The following is a 23,002-nucleotide window of genomic DNA, read 5'->3' as shown; positions in this document are numbered from 1 at the left end:
CAATTACCTGGCCCTTGGCTCCAAGCAGCGGGATCTTGCCTACCGGTACGGAGTCCATCAGTCCACAGTCAGTCGGATTATCACATCATGGAGCAACTTCTTATATGCAGTGCTTGGCTCAGTGAGGATTTGGATGCCCCAGGAGCAGATCCAGGAATATTTGCCAGCAGATTTCAAGGACTACCCTGACACTGCTGTCATCCTTGACTGCACAGAGTTGACGTGTCAGTGCCCATCATCCCCACTCCTCCAGAGTGAGGTATTTTCCAGTTACAAGTCCCACTGCACTCTAAAAGGACTCATAGGGATTGCCCCACATGGGGCAATAACATTCATATCTGGACTGTACGCCGGGTCAATCAGCGACAAGCAGATCACACGTGAATGTGGTGTGCTTAAACTCCTGAAACCTGGGATGGCCGCCATGGTAGACAGAGGTTTTCTCATTGATGACATCGCACCGTGCAAAGTTTACAGGCCAGCATTCCTGTCCGGTAGGTCTCAGATGTCAGCTTGTGATGTTAGGGAGACCCAGGCCATTGCACGTCTCAGGGTCCATGTTGAGCGTTTAATTCGGCGGGTAAAGGAGCACAAATTCTTTGACTCAGTAATCCCCCTCCGCCTTTTTGGAAGCATTAATCAAATTTACACTGTGGCCTGTCTCCTCACAAATTATGAGAACGGGCCTCTTGTAAAAGCATGGGCTAAGTAAGTGCTTATATTGGCTTTTATTGTAAATATCTTTGTATAGTGTGCTGATATGTACCAAGGAGTTAATTTAATTTCATACATGCATGCATGCATACATACATACATACATACATACATACATACATACATACATACATACATACATACATACATACATACATACATACATACATACATACATACATATACATTTCAAAACTAATCAGACAAATAAATACTGAGAAAGACATTAAAAAAGAAAAAGTCAACCTTCTCCTTAATGATGTTTGTTGTTTCATTATCACGGGTAATCCTTTGTATAAACATGTCCTCTTGTGTGTACACAACAAAGTCACACCAATGACATCCAGAAATTAACATTTGGCCCTGGACTTGCCAAAAGTAAGGATGTGTTTTCCTGAGTTTGTGTTTTCCCCCGCTGCTCATAATATATGGGCAGTCCACATAGCTAGCTACATTCGGGCATTTTACCTCAACAAGTCCAAACACAGGTTCTCCATTCGGATCGAAGACAATCCCATCAGGGGATGCACCCATCCATGGGGCATCAGGGTGGATAAGGAACCAACATGGGTAATGGTTGACTTCTCTTACCCTACAGTATTCCTCAATGGCTGTGGGTTCGAGGTCCAATCCCCTCCTCATGTCTGCTGTCTGATGGGTAGGTCTAAGTAATCTCCTGGCCAGATTTTCAGCAGAGCTATGTGCCCTGGTGTGGCAGACCTCACGGAACTTGGTTGAAGTGATGCGGGACCGCCTAAGCTGGTGCCACTCTGCACATGAACTCTGTTCTTTCGTAGCTTCTTCAATTTTGTGGGCTGTCTCCATAGATGTTTCAAGGGATGCCATGTGATGGTGTTGTTGTAGTGTGCATATGAAAGAACAGGTAGAGGGCCCAAGCCCTCTACCTGTCCTCTACCCAGGCCCAAGAGTGGCAGCTGTGGGGGAGATGGGGCATCTGAGTGTGGGCAGGTTCTGGGCACTGCCTTGGTTGGCATTTGATAACACAGTACGCTGCCCTCTTGAACAGGCCCAAACAAAGAGTCGACCAGTGGCACGTCATGGGAGATGGCCATAGTTGTGATCATGGGCGCCAGATAAGCAAGGAGGTCCTGGTATATAACGCCAACATTCAAACAAGAGGGTTCAGGCAGAGGTGATGTTACTCCTCTATACAGGTTACTCCTGTGAAAAAAGGGCAAAACAACACAAAGGTGAGTTATTATTGTTATTATTATTTAAATTCTTATAAAACCAAAGAGATATTGTGATTCAAGTTTGATACAGTAAGTAACAATACAAACCTTATGCCTTCCATCAGTCTTCTTTCCCTTGGTCGGGCTGACAGGATCACCATGTCGTTGACCGGACCTGGTTTAATACCCTGCAGAGAAAATATATATTTTTTTTTATTAGGTAAACAAAGTATACACACCAGCACACAAATAAAACTGCATTGTGAAGTTTAACAAGTTACCGTGCTTCTTGGCTTGTGCCACCTCTGTTCTGTCTCTGTGCAGCTGTGCACTGGTGGGACAGAGGTGAGCTTTTGCTGCGAGTACTGAGCAGTCTGATATAGGACAGCTGCTACATGGTTGCATAGGACAGTACCGGCCACACAAGAACACTGGCAGCTGTGGAGCTCTACAGGGCGTGAATCCCTCAGCACAATCTGTTACAATACACATGTGTTAAGACAAAAAATAATACTGCATTTGCAACACATTACAGCATTATAGGTGCAGTGAGCACAAAGAGATGTGTTAGCAAATAAAGTGGAGCATTCAGCTGACAGACCCCTATAATTCTCAAACCCCTGGTTCTATAAATACCATAAACTGTTTAAAAAAACATCTTGGATAAATCTGACTATCAACAAACATATACATGCTTATGTGTGTCTTTGTTGAGAGTACTCAGCCTTACACATCATCTAGCATTACTGACTGCACCATGTATACAATTTTTAAAACAGTTTGAGAACTTTAAAGTTTAAGAACAGAACTTATGTTGAGATGAGAAGTGAGATGTTAAGCATAAAAGTCAATTTAGCCTGTCTAGTCTACTTAATGGGTCATATCCTAACACTGTCCATATTTCAAGATTACCCTCACTTTACTCATTCAAGATAAGAGAAAGGTAAGTAAGACAGGGTACAGAACTCTGAACGCAATCTAGTTTCCCGTGGCAGCTGGTGGTTATCAGGGAGTAGTATAGGTGGTGGGCCGAAGCCTCGTATCTGTTCAACTTTGCTATTTAATTTGGGGATGACATGGATAGTGTAAAAGTTTGTTAAACTCGTAGGCAAACACAGTTGCCTACAATATCAATAGAAAAGCAACATTGTAAGAAGGCATGTGAATTTATTAGAAATCACAAAGAAATAAGGACATTGTTTGACAGATGAATTAAGACAATAATTATGACAGTGGATGTCACTTCCACCAGCTCCAGAGGTGATCCTTGAGCTGGTTCACTGCCCCTGTAAAAACAGTTTGCCTGCGAGTTTAACCAACTTTGACACTATGGTTTTGACAAAATGGGCAAAAACTTGGTGGCAACAACTGGCTTATAGTTAGAAATACAATAATCATCCCAACTTTAGAAATCCAGGTCACCCCCAAATTTAATTGCAAAGTTGAACAGATACAAGGCTTCGACCCACCATCTAGTAAGTACGAACACGTCAATACTACTTAAATACAATACTTGAGTAACTTCCTCAGGAACCTGAACTGAACCTGTGTGATGACTTTCCCTTACACTCAGACTGTGAGGAGGTTGACTTTTCCTCATTGATCGGTAGCACTGACACCTAATTGTTAGCCCTGTCAGACCCTGGCTTGAAACTGTGATTAACATTGAATTAGGGTTAAATACATTATACCAATAAGACACTGGACAAAATACAACAGTAAGTAAGTAAGTAAGTAAGACTTTATTTATATAGCACATTTCATACAGGAATTGTAGCTCAAGGTGCTTTACATAAAATCAATAAAAACAATAATACAAGTGATAAATAATTCAAACAATAATAAAAATCCCAATAAGATCTCTGTTCAAGAGAGAAAACAACTTTAAAAAGTAGGAAAACCCTTTTGAGATAAAATTACTTAAATGCTTCGGTAAAAAGGTAGGTTTTAAGCTGTCTTTTAAAAATGTCTAGAGTGTTAGCTTCCCTAATATTTATGGGTAATTTGTTCCATAGTTTTGGGGCGTAATTGACAAAGGCCGAATCACCAATCTTCTTATGACTGCTTCTGGTGACCTCTAATAGGCCTGCATTTGATGATCGCAGTGTTCTAGCTGGTGTGTAGTTTATAAAGGAGTTAGCAATGTAGCTAGGTCCTTGTCCGTGTAGAGCTTTGTATGTGAGGAAAAGGACCTTAAAGTCAATTCTGAAGGTAACAGGGAGCCAGTGTAAAGTAGCTAGGACAGGACTAATGTGTTCTCTCCTTTTAGTTTTGGTTAATAATCTAGCTGCAGAATTTTGAATGAGCTGTAGTCTTTCAGTGGTTTTCTTGGGAAGACCAGTGAAAAGTGCGTCACAGTAGTCCAGCCGGCTGGATATAAAAGCATGAATTAACTTCTCTGCATCATTTTGGTTTATGAATGGTCGTACCTTTGCTATATTCCTCAGGTGAAAGAAAGCTGTTTTGGTCACTTTATTAATGTGAGAGTTGAAATTCAAATCTGAGTCCAGGATTACGCCGAGACTCGTCACCTATGGTTTAAGACAGGGGGTTAAGCCTCCAAGATTCTTAATAAGCATCTCTCTTTTGGATTTGGGGCCACATAGTAGGACTTCGGTTTTGTCTTCATTTAATTTAAGAAAGTTGTCATTCATCCATTTGTTTATTGCCAACAGGCAGTTTGTAATGGAATTGATGGCCGTTGCATCGTTGGGTTCAGTGGATATATATAGTTGTGTGTCATCCGCATAGATATGGAAATCTATGTTATGTTCTCTGATTATGTCGCCGAGTGGTAACATATAAAGGGAAAAAAGTAATGGACCTAAGCAGCTTCCTTGAGCAACCCCGTAGCAGTTCTCATGTTTCTTGGACCTATGGTCACCTAAACTAACATAAAACTTCCTTCCTGTGATATATGATTTCAGCCAGTTCAATACACTATCCGTGAACCCAATAAGCTTTTCCAGTCTATTGATTAGGATGTCGTGATCAATTGTATCAAATGCTGCACTGAGATCTAACAGGATAAGGATAGAGACTTTATTTGCATCAGAGTTTAGTCTGAGGTCGCTAATTATTTTGGTGAGAGCAGTTTCAGTACTGTGATATTTCCTGAAACCTGACTGCGAGACTTCCAGGATGTTATTTTCTTCAAGAAAATAATTTAATTGGACTAAAACTATCTTTTCCAGTACTTTACTAATAAATGGGAGGTTTGATATTGGTCTGTAATTTGCAAGTAGACTGTTATCCAATTTGGGTTTCTTTAATAGGGGCTTTACAACAGCTGTTTTGAAGGCATCTGGGAAGACGCCAGTTCTAAGGCATGTGTTTATAATCTCTAGCACCGGACCTGAGACACTATCAAACACTCGCTTAAAGAATGTTGTGGGTATAGGATCAATATCTGAGGTTGTGGAGTTAGATTCGCTGACAATTTTGGAAAGTTCACTAAGTGTGATACAGGTAAAAGTGCTCATGGTTATGTTGCAGAATCTACTGATGTCAGTTTCGACCCCACTATTAATAATACTCGCTCTAATCAAAGTTATTTTGTTCTTGAAGAACAAAGCAAGCTCTTCACATTTAACTGCTGAGGATGGAGGTGGGGCAGGGACAGTGTTTAGCAGCTGGTCAATGGTGGAGAAAAGAACTCTGGAATTTCTGGCATTTTCTGTAATAATGTTGGAGAAATATTCTCTCCTTGCTAGACGGATGGTTTTGTTAAAGGTGGTTAGTGTATCTTTGTAGATATTGTAGTGGATAGTGTTCTTTGTTTTCCTCCATTTTCTCTCTGCTGCACGGCATTTTCTTTTCGTTTCACTAAAATTTTTATTTCTCAGCCATGGGGAGGTTCTGCTTGTGCACTTCTTTTTGGTTTTCAGTGGTGCAACAGAGTCTAACACAGATAATAGTGCATCATTGAGGTTCTCTACCATTTCATTCAGAGAGCAATCATGGTAAGTCGGCTCATATAGAGCAAATTGTTCAGAAAATGTCATCATAGCTGTATCGTCTAAATATCTTCTATGGACTAAGAATTCTTTTTTGGTTTTTGTTAGGATAATTTCCACATTAAAAAGTATATAATGATGGTCTGAGAGGGGTAGATCAGTTATTGAAATATTATTGATATTTAGTCCAGTTGTTATCACTAGATCTAGTGTGTTTCCGTGCCGGTGTGTTGGGTCTGTTATGTGTTGAGTTAGATTGAAACTGTCAAGGAGATTTAAGAGCTCAATAGTTCTTGGGTCTGCTTTTTTATTTACTTGGATATTTAAGTCTCCGTTTAAAACTACTTTGTCATATCTAGTGACACATAGTGATAATAGTTCAGAGAATTCTTGTATGAATATTGGCGAGTGCTTGGGTGGCCGATATATAATAACAAAAAGTATTGATTCGGTTTTGAGCTCTATAGCAAGATATTCATATGATGTGAATTCACCTAGCTCAGTGATTTTGAACAACAGTTTAGAGGAGAAAATAGCTGCGACTCCTCCACCTTTTTTTGATGTCCTTGAAACTTGGTGAAAGCTGTAATCAGGCGGACACGCTTCTATCAAAGTTGCTGTTGCCGTGTCATTGTTTAGCCAGGTTTCTGTTAGACAGATGCAGTCTAAGTTGTTTTCTTTGACCAGATCATTAACTAGGAATGTTTTGTTATTTAGTGATCTAACATTTAGAAGGGCCAGTTTCATCTGTGGGGTATTAACAGATAAAACATGGGTAGATAAATCTGTTGGAAGAATATGGATAGTTCTGTGACTTCTAACACTAGTTTCAGGTTTGTAACCATGCATTTTACCATGCCATTTTCTGTTTGTGATGATGACCGGTATGTCCAATGAAATAGCATGGTGGCTGTCCTAGCGTAGCTTTTCTTTGGGAAAGTCTCTGTCACTGAGCTGTTCCATCACAAGGGAATTCATCCGGGGGGTGCAGATCTGTGCAGGGCCCATGTCCTTGCAGGAGGCTGTTTGAATGTTGCCAACCATGTGTTGAAGGATAGTAGTCGACTGAAGGCTTCTTTTCCTCTGCGAAAGCATGCAATCGGTCCACTGATGAATACATCTTGATATCTGTTAAGTGTGTTCAGTAGCTGGGTGAAATGTTTTTTAAGTATCTCAGTGCCAGTTTTCTTGTGTAGGATATCAAACGAGCCAGTGTGGATGATAATCTTAGGGTTGTTTGGTTTATTGTTGAGGATTGTTTGTACCTCTGAGGACAGTTCCTCGACAGATGTGTTGCTAAGACAAATATTTTCTGTCTTTGCCAGTTTAACATGTGCTGTCATGGCATCTCCAATCAAGATAGTGGCCATATGTGGTGTTGTGTTTGCATTTCTAACGTTTGCCTTATCAGTAGCTGCGGGGCCAGTTCTTATCTTATTTGGGTTAGCAATGATAGGACCTTGTGCTAGACCAAGGTTAGACACTGCGTTAGTGCTAGCAGTAGATTCTATAGTGCTAGCAGTGTTAGCTCCTCTAAGTGTTGATGGGCTGTGATATTGTTGTCTGATTAGGCTTGATAGGGGGTCGAACAGCGCCCCGAGTGGTCCGAGAGGGGCTTGGAGTGAAATGGGGGACTCCCGGTCGCAGCAGACGATGATGTGTTGGATTTGCATGTGTGTAGTAGCTACCATCATGGTGTGTCGGCGATCTGGGCCCTTCATGTTTGTTAGCTGCGTGGCTAGCACTCCTGTGCCTCTTTGCTTTGGATTCCACACACAAGGGACAGAAAGTTCCCAGTGGTTCAAAACTGTTTCTGAGTGTGACAGGAGGAGAGGTGATGCGGGAAGAGTTTCTGCCTCGCTTTTTTTGCTGTTTATCCTTGGTGACAGTCCCATCTCTGATGAAGGTAGAAGCGGCGCTAGGCCTCTTTGGTTTAGCGCCGAGAGCAAGCCATGACTCATCCGGTCCAACGGCCGGTGGAGAGAAAGCTTGTTCCAAGGGTGGCTCATTGGCAGGTAGCTTAGCCTCCGGGCTAGGTAGCATGGAATCTATGAAGTCTTCGGTCTCTCTGATATCTAAGAGGGTTCTGACTCTTAGCTCCAGTTCGACTATCCTCTGAGTAAGTTGTTTGCAGTCATTACAAGCCATAGTTCTACAGGGAACAAGCTTTAGTTGGCTTGCCTGTGGTCAGTCTTGGAGGGCAGCCCAAAATACTTCTGTTCTCCTTGGGCTTCAGTCCTCTCAGGTTGTTCCTTTTTGTAGTATTTGATTTTGAGTAATATCTTCAAAAACTATCCAAATGATTGAAACTTCAGAGCATTTCTCCGTGAATAACTAGACAATACGATAGAAGCCAAGCAGGGAAGCAAGCAGGGAAGGTCTGGGGGAGGAGAGGGAAAGAAAATGCGACTGCCTTCGTTGAGAGCGTAGTAGGGTGATTAGTGCAACTGATGTCCATGATGATGTGAACGTTAACGTCGTTAGCTACTCGCTAACGTGTACACTAGGCTAACATAAAACACTTAATTTTAACTTTACCTTCATAATTATGGACATAATTCGAAACGTAGAGTTTAAATCCTTTGTCCATTCTTGCGGTGGCTGTGGCTGAATTAGCCTGGATAATTCTGCTCACATCTGTCAGTGACATTGTTGGGAGATCCAGGAGTGAGCGGGTAAAAAATGCAGCCATTGTTGTTGCGTTGACAGAGACCGGAAGTGAACCTGGTGGCTGAGACCGTGGAGCGGAAGCATGTGGCATATAGCCAATTATACAATTACACTTAGTCGTCAAACTACGATGTTTGAGTGCAACCGCGGCAAGCCCGTCAGCGCAGCTCTATCAGCCAAGCTAACTAATCTATTAAACAGTTAATAAACACAAGTACATCTTATTGAACATAATTTATTTTCATCACCAATTATCATAGTAGAACAGCTTTCTCAAGCAGTTTGTGATGCATTTTGGAAACAGGAAATGAGCTCCTGATCTAATGCGCCACCTGGCTTGAGAAACCCGTTCTCAAAGACTTACTTTTAGTAATTATTTGGGTAGCACACATATTCTGAATGCCTTCAGCGGAATTCAAATGAGCCATTTTAATCTAGATTAATCTAGATTTACGCCAAGATTACAGTGATATTAATCTAGATTTAAAAAAAATATCTATGCCCACCACTAAAAAAAACATGCTATTAAGATTTTACTACATTAATTGTAGACTACGGTGAACATTTGTAAAGTTGTAGACTTTATAATTACACAATGTTGGTAACGATGAAATGTTGGAATGATGAAAACGAATGAGAACTAGAGAGGGTACAATTTCTGGGGAAATTGTAGGGTGTGCTTGCTTGCGTCGGTTGCACAGGGGTCCGTTTTTTTATGAGATTTTTACAACTGATATTTCTGTATATTTTATATAAAAATGTATACTTATTATTTATAAAGATTACATAGATTTAAAAGCATATTTTTTTTGACAACTCAAAATACGAATTAAGTGTAGAAGGAAATAAATGTCTTCTCATTTCCCCAGCAAGAGGCAGCCTCATAGCTGAATCAAAACGAATACATTTGGCAGACCGGTGTAAAAAATTTACCTAATCTCTATGACTTAAACGTCCTTTTAAGTTTTTCCCTTCTCGTGAGATGTTCAGGCATTTAGCCTACTCATATTGCATTCATTCATGAATAAAGAACCCCCTTTGAAGATTATTCTACGACGTTACCGGCAGTAGAAGATGGAATCGTGATTCAAACAGTACCATCTGCTAACTGAAAATATGTCCCCAAAAACGTAAATAAGCTTGACATTTATTTAGTGGAATCGCTCATTCATAAAAAGCTCACTGGTAGCAATCATTGTCAGTAACAACGCAAAATGCGATATAGCCCTGTGTGGAGAAGCTGCCCCGGTAAATTGTACTACTACGGTACAGTACTAGACTACTGCTGTGTTCGTCTTGGTAGCGATTGCGTTGGTTGAATTGGATGTAACGTTCCGTTGTATAAATTAATTATTTTCATGAACAGATTGACAAAGTTTAGGCTGTGGCAATGAAGTTAAGGTTAGTAGTTAGATAGACTTTTGATTAAAGTAAGGTGAGTGCCGAACATGTTTTGTCGCCGTTTGACTTCCTAAACAGCTGTGTAGATGTTTTTGTAGTGTGTCTTGCGTAGGCTACAGCGTTGCAGTGAGCAACACTGGTTTGAAACCACAGGTAATGATAATTTCACCAACAAATCGTTTACTTGTAATGTAATGTCATAATAAATCCTACAACGAAAATGTATTTGTGAGGAATGTTTATTTTAACGATTGAAAACAGATGCATCATAGACCACTGTAGTATGTGTTGCCCGGGCAACAGAGGCTAATGTCATGCTAATGCTTCAGTGAAATAGACTACCGTTTCCGAAAGTAGATGTGGGCCTACTTCCTTAATAATATCAGCTAATATTGTACATTACATTTCACAATTGTGTTTCACATCACAAAGTAAAATGAGTAAATAGTTATCATCCTGGCCTCTTTGCTTGTGGCGTTTCTTCAGCTGCCTTGCAGTAAAGCTGCAGAAAGGGAGTCAGATGGCTGAGCGGTGAGGGAGTCGGGCTAGTAATCTGAAGGTTGCCAGTTCGATTCCCGGCCGAGTCAAATGACGTTGTGTCTTTGGGCAAGGCACTTCACCCTACTTGCCTCGGGGGGAATGTCCCTGTACTTACTGTAAGTCGCTCTGGATAAGAGCGTCTGCTAAATGACTAAATGTAAAGCTATAGTTAGCCTAGCTATCCCCCAAGTTAACAGATGCTAAACGAATGTTCTGCTACAGGTAGTCACGCGTGTTTTCGTGACGTTAGTGACGTAGTGATGTTAGTAACGTCAGTGACTGTGGCTAGCAAATTAGCCACCGTTAGCTTCACTTTACGCCACAAAAACTTAACTTGAGCATAAACCATGCAACGGAACGTAAATCCCAATAGAAGCAACTCAATCGCTACCAAGACGAAACTTTTGACACCTAGGTTGTCTATGTAGGCCAAATATTGACTGAGTTTTAGGGGGGCAAAAAGAAATATTAATTATATATTATGATTAAAATAATAATAATAATATATGTGTGAGAGAACAAAGGTTGTGCCCTTGCCGAAGGCAAAGCACACCCAATAAACGGATTGATCTGTTGAGCTAGCATGCCCGTAGTTGTTTTGTTTGTTTGAGAGAAACGAGTTGTCACGCGTTGCACACAACACACACGCGTGCAGACATAGCCTACCGAGAGAGAACCACCAAGTCGATTTCTAAAATCAGCATCAATGAATTCTCGAAGTTGAAAAGCACAGGGAGTTGTATGACCCCCAGCAACAATTAAGACCAGGTTTGGCCTCTGTTCTTTCTGTTACGTCTGGGTTTCACAAGAGACGGTCACTATTGTTTTGTGGGCTACCTTTCTTTTATTTAACGTGGGCTAGGGCCAAACAGCTGTTTGGCTTAGCCTGTGTAGGCTACCGTGTGGTTAATAAACGTCAATTCGGAAACTTCATCTTATGCCTGGACGATTGTTCCTTTCTGACCTAGTCAGGTCATTACAATAGATTTCAAACGGCTAAATGATACTGTTGTTGTTTTAAAAGTGTTCTATATAAATGTTATATAGAACAAAAAAAAGTTTTCACAAGTTTGACATTCCCGAGACAGCAACGCGCGCAGGTAGAATAATATACGTGTTGCCTTGCCGGTCTGTTAAAATTGATGATAAATAAGTAATTTTTTAACACAATTAATGAAGCACTGCAACACAACTCGTTGTGAAATGTAGCATGAAATGTAGCATGAAATACTTAACCCTTGTGTGGTGTTCATATTTTAGTTACTCAGCCAGTGTTCGTGGGTCTGCTGGACCCGCTGCATTTTGGGGTTTTTAATTCAACACAATCAAACAATTTTAAGTTAAAATACTCAACAGATGTTTACTTCATCTCAATCAAAAGCAATATAAACAGCATATAGTGTTAATAGTTGCCCTTTACCTTTGTTAGATCACATTTAGGAACTAAAGTGCTTCTCGTTTTTTTAATAAAATGTGACAAAAAAGAAAATCAGTTATAATCAAAATTAGAATGGAAAAACAATCAACAAATTTACAAATGAAGGAAGGTTTTTCATAACTATAGATTTTATTTAGGCTATTTGAACTTCATTAGAAATTTAACCAATTCAGGTCAGTTTACACAACACAAGCTGAACACACAGTAACCATGTCAGTCTAGACAACACATTAGCCCCATTGAACGCATTGTCTTTTCATACCAGCCTATACAACACATGAGGGGCAGGGTGTGTGTGTGAGGGGCAATTTTGCAGGTTTAGATGGTATATACTGCCTAAAGGGGCAGCGCCCCCTAAATGGCATCAGCTGCTCATCGATGGTGACATTCGGCCCAGGGTTGTAAAACAGGGGGAGGCGTTGCACCCACTTGTCCCACACTGTCCTGATGGCAGCTAGCTTGTCTCTCTGCCGTCGAGCTGGTCTGTCATCTCGGTTATCAAACCGGATAACCCTAGAGATGATGTGGAAGTTTTCCAGGGACATTGTTGCCCAGAAGATTTCTCTGCCCGTTTCTGCATCCCACAGGGATTCTGTGGATTCCCCTTTGGACTTGAAAACTCCCGCAAGGATGAGAACCCCAAAGTAGGCATGTAAGTGGGTTTGGTCCATCTCCTTCCACCTTTCTCCAAACACACGCCTTCCTTCCAAATTAGTGGAATCCAGAATACTTTTCTGGATTGAATCTGTGATGAAAATCTCAAAAGCAGACTTGGTGTCATGCACATGAGTTACTGCCATCCGTGTTGGCCCTGGTTGCATCCTTATGACATTGGCAGCCATGCGGGGTGGCTCATTTTTTGGGAAAGAAGACCATTCAATTTCATATTTTTTTGACATCCATATTTCTCCCCTTTCTATATGATGACGATCTTGTTCTGGTCCTTGAGCTGGCTGCTGATGGGCTGGTCCTTGAGCTGGCTGCTCATGGGCTGGTCCTTGTGCTGGCTGCTGATGGGCTGGTCCTTGTGCTGGCTGCTGATGGGCTGGTCCTGTGGCTCGTCTTTGTTTTTGGAGTAGCTGATGATCAATCTCATCCTCTTCTTCAAAGTTACTGTCAGACTCTGAATTTTCAGAAATGTGATCCTCACATTCTGAAATCTCTTCCTGTACTTCATCGTCAAAAGCTTCTCTCTCTTCCAAAATCAGTTGCATTGCCCTCTGAGCAGACAATCTTTTCGCCATCTTGATCAGTTGTGATAAGGAACCACACTGGCAAAGCTATATTTATATTGTCCCGCCCCCAATTTGCTGCTGGGATAGAGTATGAGCAAATAAATATTGGTTCCCGCAAGACAGAGGGTAAAATGTGCGGGAATGTGAGAGCAGACAGGTGCGGTGCTTGAATTTGTCAACAATGTTGCAACCTTGTGCGGGAACGGCAGGGGCTCTCACACACACACACTAACAGCAGGCCCAGACAAGAGGAGGACAGAGTGAAGGTACACAGGACCTACAATTTCCACACTCTTATTAGCCCTGGGTCCAGTGGACCCAAACATCCTGTATGTAATATAAATGTGTAGGGGGGGTGTACGGTGTGTGGTCATTGAAAATGTGTTCTGATATATGTTCTTCATGGAAAATGAGCCAAGGCCAATGAGTCTGAGTTTGAAAAAATAATTTATCGTATCATTTTTCTTTTGATAAAAAGTGAAAACGGGTCCCACAGACCCGAACACCACACAAGGGTTAAATAGTGAAATAATTATATATGTATTTTACATTAAATGAATTGGTATTTTAATTAATTAATGACACATTTAAGAACACATTTATGTATTTATTGTATATTTTAATTAATTAATGACACATTTAAGTAATTATTTAATGGTGTATTTATTTATTTAATGGTGTATTTATTTAATTCATTGTGGCACTTTTAGTCCTCCATAGTATTGGGGTTTCAACTAACTCCAATGTAAACCCATACGCGGCAATATTGGACGCTTTGAGCATCATTCCTATTGGATAAAGGAAGGGTGGGACGCAAAGTGGCATTTGTCACCCATCCACAATATCATACAGTCAGAGATGAGCTTATAGCGCCCTCTGTCTGTAACCTTCTCTACACTGATGTACAGAAGCGCTTTCACAGACTGGGGTTATGAAACCAAAGCTGTAGCACCACCAAATTATCTAGCTAGCTAAAGATAACTTAAACTTCGGCGAATGGGTATTGACAAGTTCTGCAGTGTTGACGGTTCCGATCCATTTTGGGTAAGTTTTCCCATGGCGACCTTTCGATAGCAGTTATAGTTGTTATTAGCAACAAGAGGCTTTGCTCACGGTCTCGTAGGGCAATGCTAGCTAGCTGCCTATTATAGTGATACTAGGACGCAGGTTAGCAGCTAGCTAGGCCGTTATTGTGCCGATGAGGCTATGTGCTGGAATAGTGTTAACACTGATTGGTGACATTTTGGTTGTGTATACAACAAACAAACAAGGTTTAGATATTTTCTTTGTTTGCTTGATAAACTGAAGCATTTTTACTGCAGCAGTTTTGTAAAAATAAATTCACTTTTTGTACGCCAGACAGCTATCTCGCTAGTTGGCAAACATTATTGTACAGCAGCCTAAATTGCTAGCTAGTCAGGCAATCCAAAATAAACTTGGAAGTTGGGACCACATCACCTCTTTGCACTATTGTATTGTCTGTTATACTATAACAATCAGAGGCGTGTTGCTTGCCGGCACAATACTGTACCGGCAATGCTGCGTCGCAAGATGTTATGTCGTTGCTATTTATGGTCATTAGTGGATCTAAGGCCTGTTCCATAAAGCGAGTTTACCGAATAAGTCAGACTTATGTCAGTTAGTCGGACTAATTTCTAGTTCATTCGGTTCCATAAAGCTAGCTCAACGTAGTTCGAACTCGGTTACTATGGCAACTTCGGCTGCGAAACTAGTCTGTTCCGGGGCAGGCTAAACTGTCAGGCTTAGCGTGACTTGGTGCTTAACCAGACCTTCCGTAACACTGACCCAACGGGAAAACGATGATTTACCACGGATATTCTCATTTTCTTATTCTCATCAGTTCAATATGTTCAACATTGATATAAAATCAACTTAAATAGCCTACATAGGCTACAACATTTAGCCTAATGCATTAAACGATGATGAACAATGATTTGATACACGCCACGTTAAACATATCCTATGGCTTGCCTAGTTTGTGATTTCAAATGTTTAGTCATCAGGCATAGGCCTATCTCAATCTAAATTATCTGAGTATAATTAGCATAGCTGTATAGTTGTTAACAGTAGTATACAATTGCAAAACAAACCTAAATCCATAGGCTATCTATATCCTCTATCGACACAACCATGTTAAAAAGTTAGGCTACTGGGTAATGTATTGATTAATAGTAGGCTATTTACTTAAAACAATGTCAAAAAAGTAAATTTACATGTGTTTAGAGGGTGTCTGTTTTTTAATCAATGAAGTAACTAAAGGTCTAAAAAAAGACCTCGACCTACGTAGCCTATCGTTCACGTCAATCATGGCGTGTCGTTTCATTTTGATGAAGCGGTGGATGAGGGAGCTGTCATAGTACAAGGCTTAAAGGGACATTCTTTCTGGAAGAAGTCACGTGGCCGTGTGCATTGCTTTTGCCGTGGTTGATTGTATGATCCATGTTTTACCTCTCTGGCTGCTTAAAGGTGACATGACATGAAAACTTCACTTTAGGAGGTTATTTAACATCAATGAGTTTCCCTAGCCTGCCTTTGGTCCCCCAGTGGCTAGAATTTTCGATCGGTGTAAACCAAGCCCTGGGTGTTCTTCTCCGCCTTTCCGAAAATGAAAGCTCAATTGCTCTGTTTGAAAATCTCCTCTTTGTTACGTCACAAGGGGGAAGGTTACCTCCCCTCTCTCTGCTTTGCCCACCCAGAGAATCTGGCCCGCCCATAATAAACTGAGCTACGACCGTGCAAGTGTTTTTATCCTCGAGAGACATCATGGCTTGCAAACAAACGAAGCATTACATTTTCTCAGTTTGGATGTACAAAGGAAAACAAAAATATTTTTACAGTTCCTTCATCCGAGCCTCTGGGGACCCAGTATCTTAATTTTATTTTCTCTGGAAATGCGCCTACACAACTTCTGTTGTAGGCGCATTTGTTTTGTATGTCTGCGCCAAACACTTCAGCCACGACTGTTTCCTCAACTTGAGCTAATACAAAACTGGCCTTGCTGAAATTAAATTCTGGATCAGTACTAACTCTCCTTCGTCCAGCTACTAACCTCGGACAAGTAAGTTAACTAACGCTATATCATTGTGTAGCTTTACTGTATATGGTTACCTAGCTTGCTACCCTTAGAATGTGGCTGTAACATTAGCTCTGCAGCTAACAGCTGAGTTACTGTCGCTAATGGAAAGGTAGATATCATCAAGTATGTGTGTGAAAACACATGCTGTAACGTGAGTGTTGTACACTTCTGTTATTTGGATAACCGTTCTGCTGTTGGTGTTATGGCACGCGTGATATCCGCCTTTCCCCTCATTGAAATGACTGAGTGTGTACCTCTGCAAACCAGGGTTATCAGATGAGAATGGGCAAATTCGAGGCATCTTACAGCAACGGGGCTACAGCCATTGCGATACATCCATTGTAAACATTAGCGCATGGTGCCGCCCCTCCGCTCCTCATTAGCATTTAAAGCTACAGACACCAAAACAGCGCGTTCTGAGGAAAGCTCCTTGTGGGACTGCTAGTAGTGGCTGTAATTCTGCACCTAGGCTGAATTTTGGGAAAGAGACTTCTGATACATTATTAGGGGACCACTAAGGCCTATATAAAAGCATCCAAAAACAGCATGTCATGTCTCCTTTAAGAATAGGGTGCCCGCGCAATTAGCTTGACTACTTATATTCCTGTTAAATGTGCCTAAAAACGCCTAAACAGCATACCCAAAGTAAATTGGAAGCTGTTCTTGAACCATTTGGAGTACATGCATGTAAATGATCTCTTTTGAAAGCTGACACTCTGAAGTTATGTCCCCTGTTGTCAGGACCCCTGTCAGTCCTACTAGTGTTGAGTCAGTTGGCTGAGCGGTGAGGGAGTCGGGCTAGTAATCCGAAGGTTGCCAGTTCGATTCCCGGTCATGCCAACTGACGTTGTGTCCTTGGGCAAGGCACTTCACCCTACTTGCCTCGGGGGAATGTCCCTGTACTTACTGTAAGTCGCTCTGGATAAGAGCGTCTGCTAAATGACTAAATCTAAATGTGAGTAATAGAAGCTTGAACACAAGGAAAGTGAACATTTCTATTTCCGCCTAGATTTTGTTTTGAAAACAGAGGCCTGAAGAGGCCTAGAGGTGGTAGGTATTAGCTGGAAGACTAAATTGGACCACAGGTTGAAGCCTTAGGTATTATTTTTCATAATTGTTATCTCTAATGAAAGGTGGTACTTAGAACTATCATATATAATAGCTAAATCCCTAATTAGTATTACTGAAACACAAAAATTGAAGCATGAACACATTGGAGTTGCTATATCTGATTCCCAGGATTGGCGCACAAAGAAAACTGATTCTGTCAACCATATTGCGCAATCGACTTTTATTTTGACGGCTCCACAGACACATACAAATGAGGTATTGGCATTTTCAGCTAGCTGTCAGCTACAAGGCTAACGAGCTCATTTCAGAGCCAGTCGAAGCCAGTTCGAGAAATTTGGTTAGAAAGAGTGTGTGTGTGTGGGGGGGGGGGGGGGCGGGGGGGGGGGGGGGGCAGGACGCACAGACCTAGTTGGCTTTAGAGGGCTGTCAACCGGGCATGGAAGTTCCTATTGGGTCAAACAAGGTGTCAATCAAAAGGGGAGGGTTCAACGGACATTTTGATGCCTTCATATTGTAAATACTCCGTTGCTAACCGGAGAAAAGAACACTTTTATGTGAACAAGTTGTTTCTTCTGTCGGCTAACTTGCATAATGAAACAAAGGATAATGGATATTCATGAAGTAAAACATTGTATTTGGACGAATTACTTTACATGGTTAGATACTTTGAACCCTTGGGACTTTAAATCTGACTTGAATTAGTAGGACTGCGTGAGCTGAAATTGGCCTTTATGGAACCGCTTTAGCCCCGCTTGACTTGTTAAGCTAATTCAAGTCTGGTTTGGGACTTTAAGTCCAACTTATTTGAGCGGCCTTTATGGAACAGGCCCCTGAAAACATGTATCACTGTCAATAGGCAGCTAACTATATAGCGTTGCCCATGCTTACGAGAACGTAGGCAAAGCCCCTTGCTGCTAATAACAACAACTGGTTAAACCTTGGCAATGACAATATTGTATACATTTCACCACATCTTTTATACATTTTATAGACCTTGTGAGACCTGCATAACACAACCAATTCAGACCTACACTATCATTACAGCAGGTGACATCAGTTTAAGACATGCATTACAAGAGGTCTGCAATATAAACATGATTTAAACTTAAACTGCAGTTTCATCGAGCACTTCTAGGCAAGCTAACAGAAGTTTGAGAATTGAGAGTGCCACAAACCTTTGCTTCAATGGTTAAAGCTGTGAAAGGCTGAGTCTCATGTTCCAGACTTGACACCAACACTCCCAGGCACCCCTGTGCGAGGTCTAACCCTTTGTTCTGAGGATTTATTACGGGTTTAATTAAGTTCAACTTAACTGCTTATTTTCTGACATGAAGGTAGGAAGAGGTAAGATAAGTAATCTTCAAAAAGCTATTAACAGTGCAACTACTTCTCTGTAAAATTTTGTGTAATTGCAGATAAACATTATTTTACTATGTAGGCTAATCTTTCTTTCAAACAAAATAGGTAGTCCTATATCTTGTGGAGGCACAATAACCATCTAGTCTTCTTTCTTTGTTTCTTTCCCTCCCCTTCCCCCCCAGAATTGGAACCGTACATGGCACACCCCCAACCCGGACCTGACCCGTTGCTTCCAGAACACGGTGCTCGTGTGGCTGCCTTGCCTCTACCTCTGGGTGTGTGCCCCGTTCTACTTTCTATACCTCAAAAGCCATGATCAGGGCTACATATGTATGACCCACCTCAACAAAGCCAAGACTGTGAGTACCCTTACACTTACACACACAATGCAACAAGTGTATGTGTGTGTGTCAATCAGAGAGGGAAGGAGGGAGGGAGGTGAGCAGTAGATATATATACCAGGTAGTGAGGGAATGGAAGGAAGGAAGAAACAGTAAATATGTGTATCAAAGTGATAGAACATTTGACTGCAGATAAAGAGGTCACAAGGGTCAATATTGATGAGATTACATAGAAAGTCAATGAAAACCATGAATTTGCGCCGGCGATGCAAATTTGCGCTATTCACGTCTATGAAATTAGCGTGACGCTGTGTCGCAAAGGTTTATCAATGTTGAGATGTCACTGACGTTTTAGAAGAAATGGAGGGGCTGTGGGTATCCTCTGCAGGGCTCGACAATAACGATGGCCTGGGGCCAGTAAAAAGTAACGTCGGGACAGTTAAACTAGCAACTCACTGGCCCGATCGGGCCACTGCAAATTATAAATTTGCATTGTAAAAGTTAACACCCTTCATATGTTTTGCTATCTGCTAAATGCATAAATAACTTTGCAGCTCGTGGGGCGCACAGTTGGCAAATCAAGAGTTGAGTAGTGAGTGACGAGTGGTTGTCAAATTGTAATTCTCTAATCTCGATAAAAAAATTTACAACTTGCGCGAGACTGGCGCAAGACAATAAAGTGAAGATGGCAGCAATGTAGGGCTACGAGCTCAAACGGAAGCAACTTTTTTTATGGAACGAAGATGCACTGTGTCGTCTGTCGTATGTTCCCGTCTAAAGCAGACAACATTGGATCTTTTTACACCGGCACCGACAATTTTCGAAAACAATCCCTGACCAGCCATGCTCGCAGACAGCACCTGGTTTGCGTGACAGCTAGCGTTAAGCGGATGGTTGACAATCCATCTTCCAGGCCGTTGACCATGCTGGTCAGGAATTTAAATGTAGATGCCCATCGTGTTATTGCACGACTTATAACAACGGCATATCACGTAATTAAGACGGGCCAGCCGTTCGCCTCGTTCCCCCAGGCTATTGAACTGCAGCAGAAGAATGGTGTCGACTTGGGTACTTGGTGTCGACTAGTTATCTTCACAAAAAGCTGATTTTATGATCTACTGATATTCTTTGGTTTGATTAAGTACTGAACGGCTATCCCTAAGTACGAGGATTGAAAGATAAGTTAATTATTATATACTAACCCAACCCATATTTGCCACACAAGTCAAACCTTTAAATCCTTCTAATTTACACTATTATCCACTATCCATTTTGTCATCCATTATTACTACAGTCAACAACTGTTAATAATCTTACTACTACGTAAATCCCCTAGTACCATCATAATAAAACTACAATTAACTACTAATTGACCACCAAGACATGACACTTCCAATAACAATGCAATAAACCTTTAATTGCCATTTGTTTTTGTAAGCCAAAATGCAGTTATAAAAATTTTATATATATATTAAATTAACCTGAAAACAATCAAACTCTTGTTGCTTTAGTTTTAAAATAGTAGACCACATATATATACAGAATATATATGGAACATAATAATACATCAGTCCGCCATTATGGAACCTCCAGAACAAAACAGTAACATACAAAACTTTCAACTGCTTTTTTAAAAGGTTGTATATAAATGTAACATGTTCAATAGACCTTTTGCTGATGTAAATGTAAACAAAAACTGCCAAACTCTGAGCCATTGCTGGTTTCGTTGTGTTTCTGCAGAGATTCCTTGTTTAGAGTCTAAGCACGATTGATGAGCTGAAAGCAGGACAACAGACATTGGTATTCATGTTACTTGCATATTAAATGACCTGGAAAAAATAATACAGTAAACACTGATGTTATACAGTCTATGTAATGTATAAAGTTATATCTATGCAGTTCCTCAACCCTGCCAAGACTGTCAAATATCACTCTATTCTGGACATTCACGACGTCCCCACAGCACACCTTTAGTCAGTGTTTGACTTTGGGCAACACAGAGACAACTGGTCCCCACAAGGAACTATAACATTGTGTTTGAGATGTCCCCACGAAGCCTGTTTTACTCAAGATGTGCGAACGCAAACAGCTTAGCTCAGTTGTGTGCAAAGTCAAACACAAACTCTTGTTGTGGCTACTGAATGTTCATATAAATAATATATAATATATTGTAAAAAATTAACATTACACCATGCTTTTCTGTTCTGGTTTTTACAGTGGAATCTATCTGTAGCGTTACTGGCTGCAAGTGTGCAAGAAGTGTAGGATGTACTGTGTACAAACATGTGTAGTCAGAAAGTTTGTAATCCTGCTTACCTTTAACAATGTCAACAATGTGGGATCTCCAGATAAGTTCCCGAAGAAGATAACGTTGTTGGTCACTTCTACTAACTAGAGACAACTAATTTATTAGCAAGATCTCGCTAGCTGGCTAACTGTGTTAGCCGCATTACTAACGAGTGTGTAACAATGTTAGCTGGATAGTTGGACAATTCACGAGTACTAAATCTGAATGAATTGTGTGCAGATATTTGAATTATTCTAGTTCTACGTTTTTAAAAGCTTACTCTTGGAAGTTGTTGTTGAAGGAAGCATGACGATTATATTGCATGCTGTTCAGACCCTAATGCAAGGTGGCCCTATAGCACATGGCACATACAGGAAATGGACAGGAAATGGAAAACAAACTATATATATTTTAATTAACTCCTAAAATGTTTAGTTTTTTAACCAAATAATCTTTATTAAAGAAATATTTATCAAAATAAAATATTAATAATTTGGTGAGTTGATAATAATAATAATTTCTCTCATTACAAAATACACATGGCTCACACATATTTTTTTACAGGCTTATGGGGACCCGAAAGTGGGCGTGGCCAATTTATATTTTGCATATCTGTGTGTGGAACGTTGGGTGCATTACATTTAGTTATTTAGCAGACGCTCTTACTATTACCAGCAGTGAACTACAAGGGGGCGACACACGACACCCCACACACACACCCACTGGTTTACATGACTTTTGAGCCAAAGCTAAAAATCACATAGGCACCTTCAGAATCATTCCTGTAATCATTTAAAATTTAAATCCTTATGGGGACCTGCTTTTTGGTCCCCACAAGGTTAGAGGTCCCCATGAGGTGACTGTGTAAACAGACCGATGTCCCCACAAAGATAGGAATACCAGAACACACACACACACTTTTTGCAGACATTTCTGTGTGATGTGGAAAACAAAGACCTGTCTGTAAACATCCCAACAACCTGAGGCCTGTTTTATAGAAAATATAGATTTGATTGATCTCTTTCTTCCTGCCCACTACCTCTAGGCAGTTGGCTTTCTGCTGTGGATTGTCTGCTGGGCGGATGTTTTTTACTCTTTCTGGGAAAGAACCTATGGTAACAGTGCCCTTGCACCTGTGTATCTGGTCAGCCCCACCATGCTTGGCATCACCATGGTAATATGCCCGAGACTCCCCCCCTTCTACACACATACACAATGCCAATGAGTGGCAGGTATTAGGGCCTTTTGAATTTTAATCACTCTTTAGTATGTTGCTTAACTACTAGGAAAAAAACGCCAGTTATACAAATTAATGGATGCTTTTGTTGTGTGTTTTGTAAATGTGTTGTGTTTTGTTGTCTCTGAGTACATATCCTTTTGTGTATACTGTATTTGCATATGGATTTGTGTGTGTGTGTGTGTGTGCATTCCACAGCTTCTGGCCACTTTTCTGACCCAGTACGAGAGGATAAAAGGGGTTCAGTCGTCAGGGGTGATGCTCAACTTCTGGCTGGTGGCTGTCCTTTGTGCCACGGTCACCTTCAGGTCCAAGGTCCTACAGGCACTTCAAGAGGTGAGAAGTGGTCCGGCTGGTTATGGGTTTGGTTTCCACAGGAAATCCATATTCGAGCTGGCATGTTCTGAAGAAAAGTTTGCCTTAAATATAGCTGCAAGCAGCAATGAGGTGGCCAAACCGGTAA

The 23,002-nt window shown here is 41.0% G+C and overlaps 2 protein-coding genes across 4 annotated transcripts in view; one reads left to right on the top strand and one right to left on the bottom strand.

Annotated features, from left to right (window-relative positions):
• Window positions 1-1,352: 1,352 nt before the first annotated feature.
• Window positions 1,353-8,540, bottom strand: LOC136940519 (uncharacterized). Its single transcript, XM_067232707.1, has 4 exons — window positions 8,402-8,540; window positions 2,189-2,383; window positions 2,016-2,095; window positions 1,353-1,896 (listed from the first exon to the last, which is right to left on the bottom strand). The coding sequence occupies exons 1-4, from the start codon at window positions 8,417-8,419 to the stop codon at window positions 1,353-1,355; spliced, it is 837 nt and encodes a 278-aa protein (XP_067088808.1). The 5' UTR covers window positions 8,420-8,540.
• A 5,539-nt stretch (window positions 8,541-14,079) lies between these two features.
• abcc1 (ATP binding cassette subfamily C member 1 (ABCC1 blood group)) overlaps window positions 14,080-23,002 on the top strand; it is a 105,048-nt gene continuing 96,125 nt past the window's right edge. For all 3 annotated transcript variants that reach the window (XM_067233037.1, XM_067233036.1, XM_067233035.1), the window contains exons 1-4: window positions 14,080-14,191; window positions 18,857-19,033; window positions 22,348-22,476; window positions 22,738-22,875. In XM_067233037.1, the coding sequence (XP_067089138.1) occupies window positions 14,144-14,191; window positions 18,857-19,033; window positions 22,348-22,476; window positions 22,738-22,875 (492 nt within the window). In that variant the 5' untranslated portion in view covers window positions 14,080-14,143. The remainder of the gene's footprint in view (window positions 14,192-18,856; window positions 19,034-22,347; window positions 22,477-22,737; window positions 22,876-23,002) is intronic.

This window comes from Osmerus mordax, chromosome 3, assembly GCF_038355195.1.
Source record: "Osmerus mordax isolate fOsmMor3 chromosome 3, fOsmMor3.pri, whole genome shotgun sequence".
NCBI lineage: Eukaryota > Metazoa > Chordata > Actinopteri > Osmeriformes > Osmeridae > Osmerus > Osmerus mordax.
Note: the sequence above shows the minus strand (reverse complement) of the source record. Positions and strands in the feature narration are given on the sequence as shown.

Coding starts and splice junctions, on each gene's coding strand:
- LOC136940519 (XM_067232707.1), bottom strand. Junction 2,096..2,188: donor GGCACAAGCCAAGAAGCACG/GTAACTTGTTAA, acceptor TTTTCTCTGCAG/GGTATTAAACCAGGTCCGGT. Junction 1,897..2,015: donor AGACTGATGGAAGGCATAAG/GTTTGTATTGTT, acceptor CTTTTTTCACAG/GAGTAACCTGTATAGAGGAG.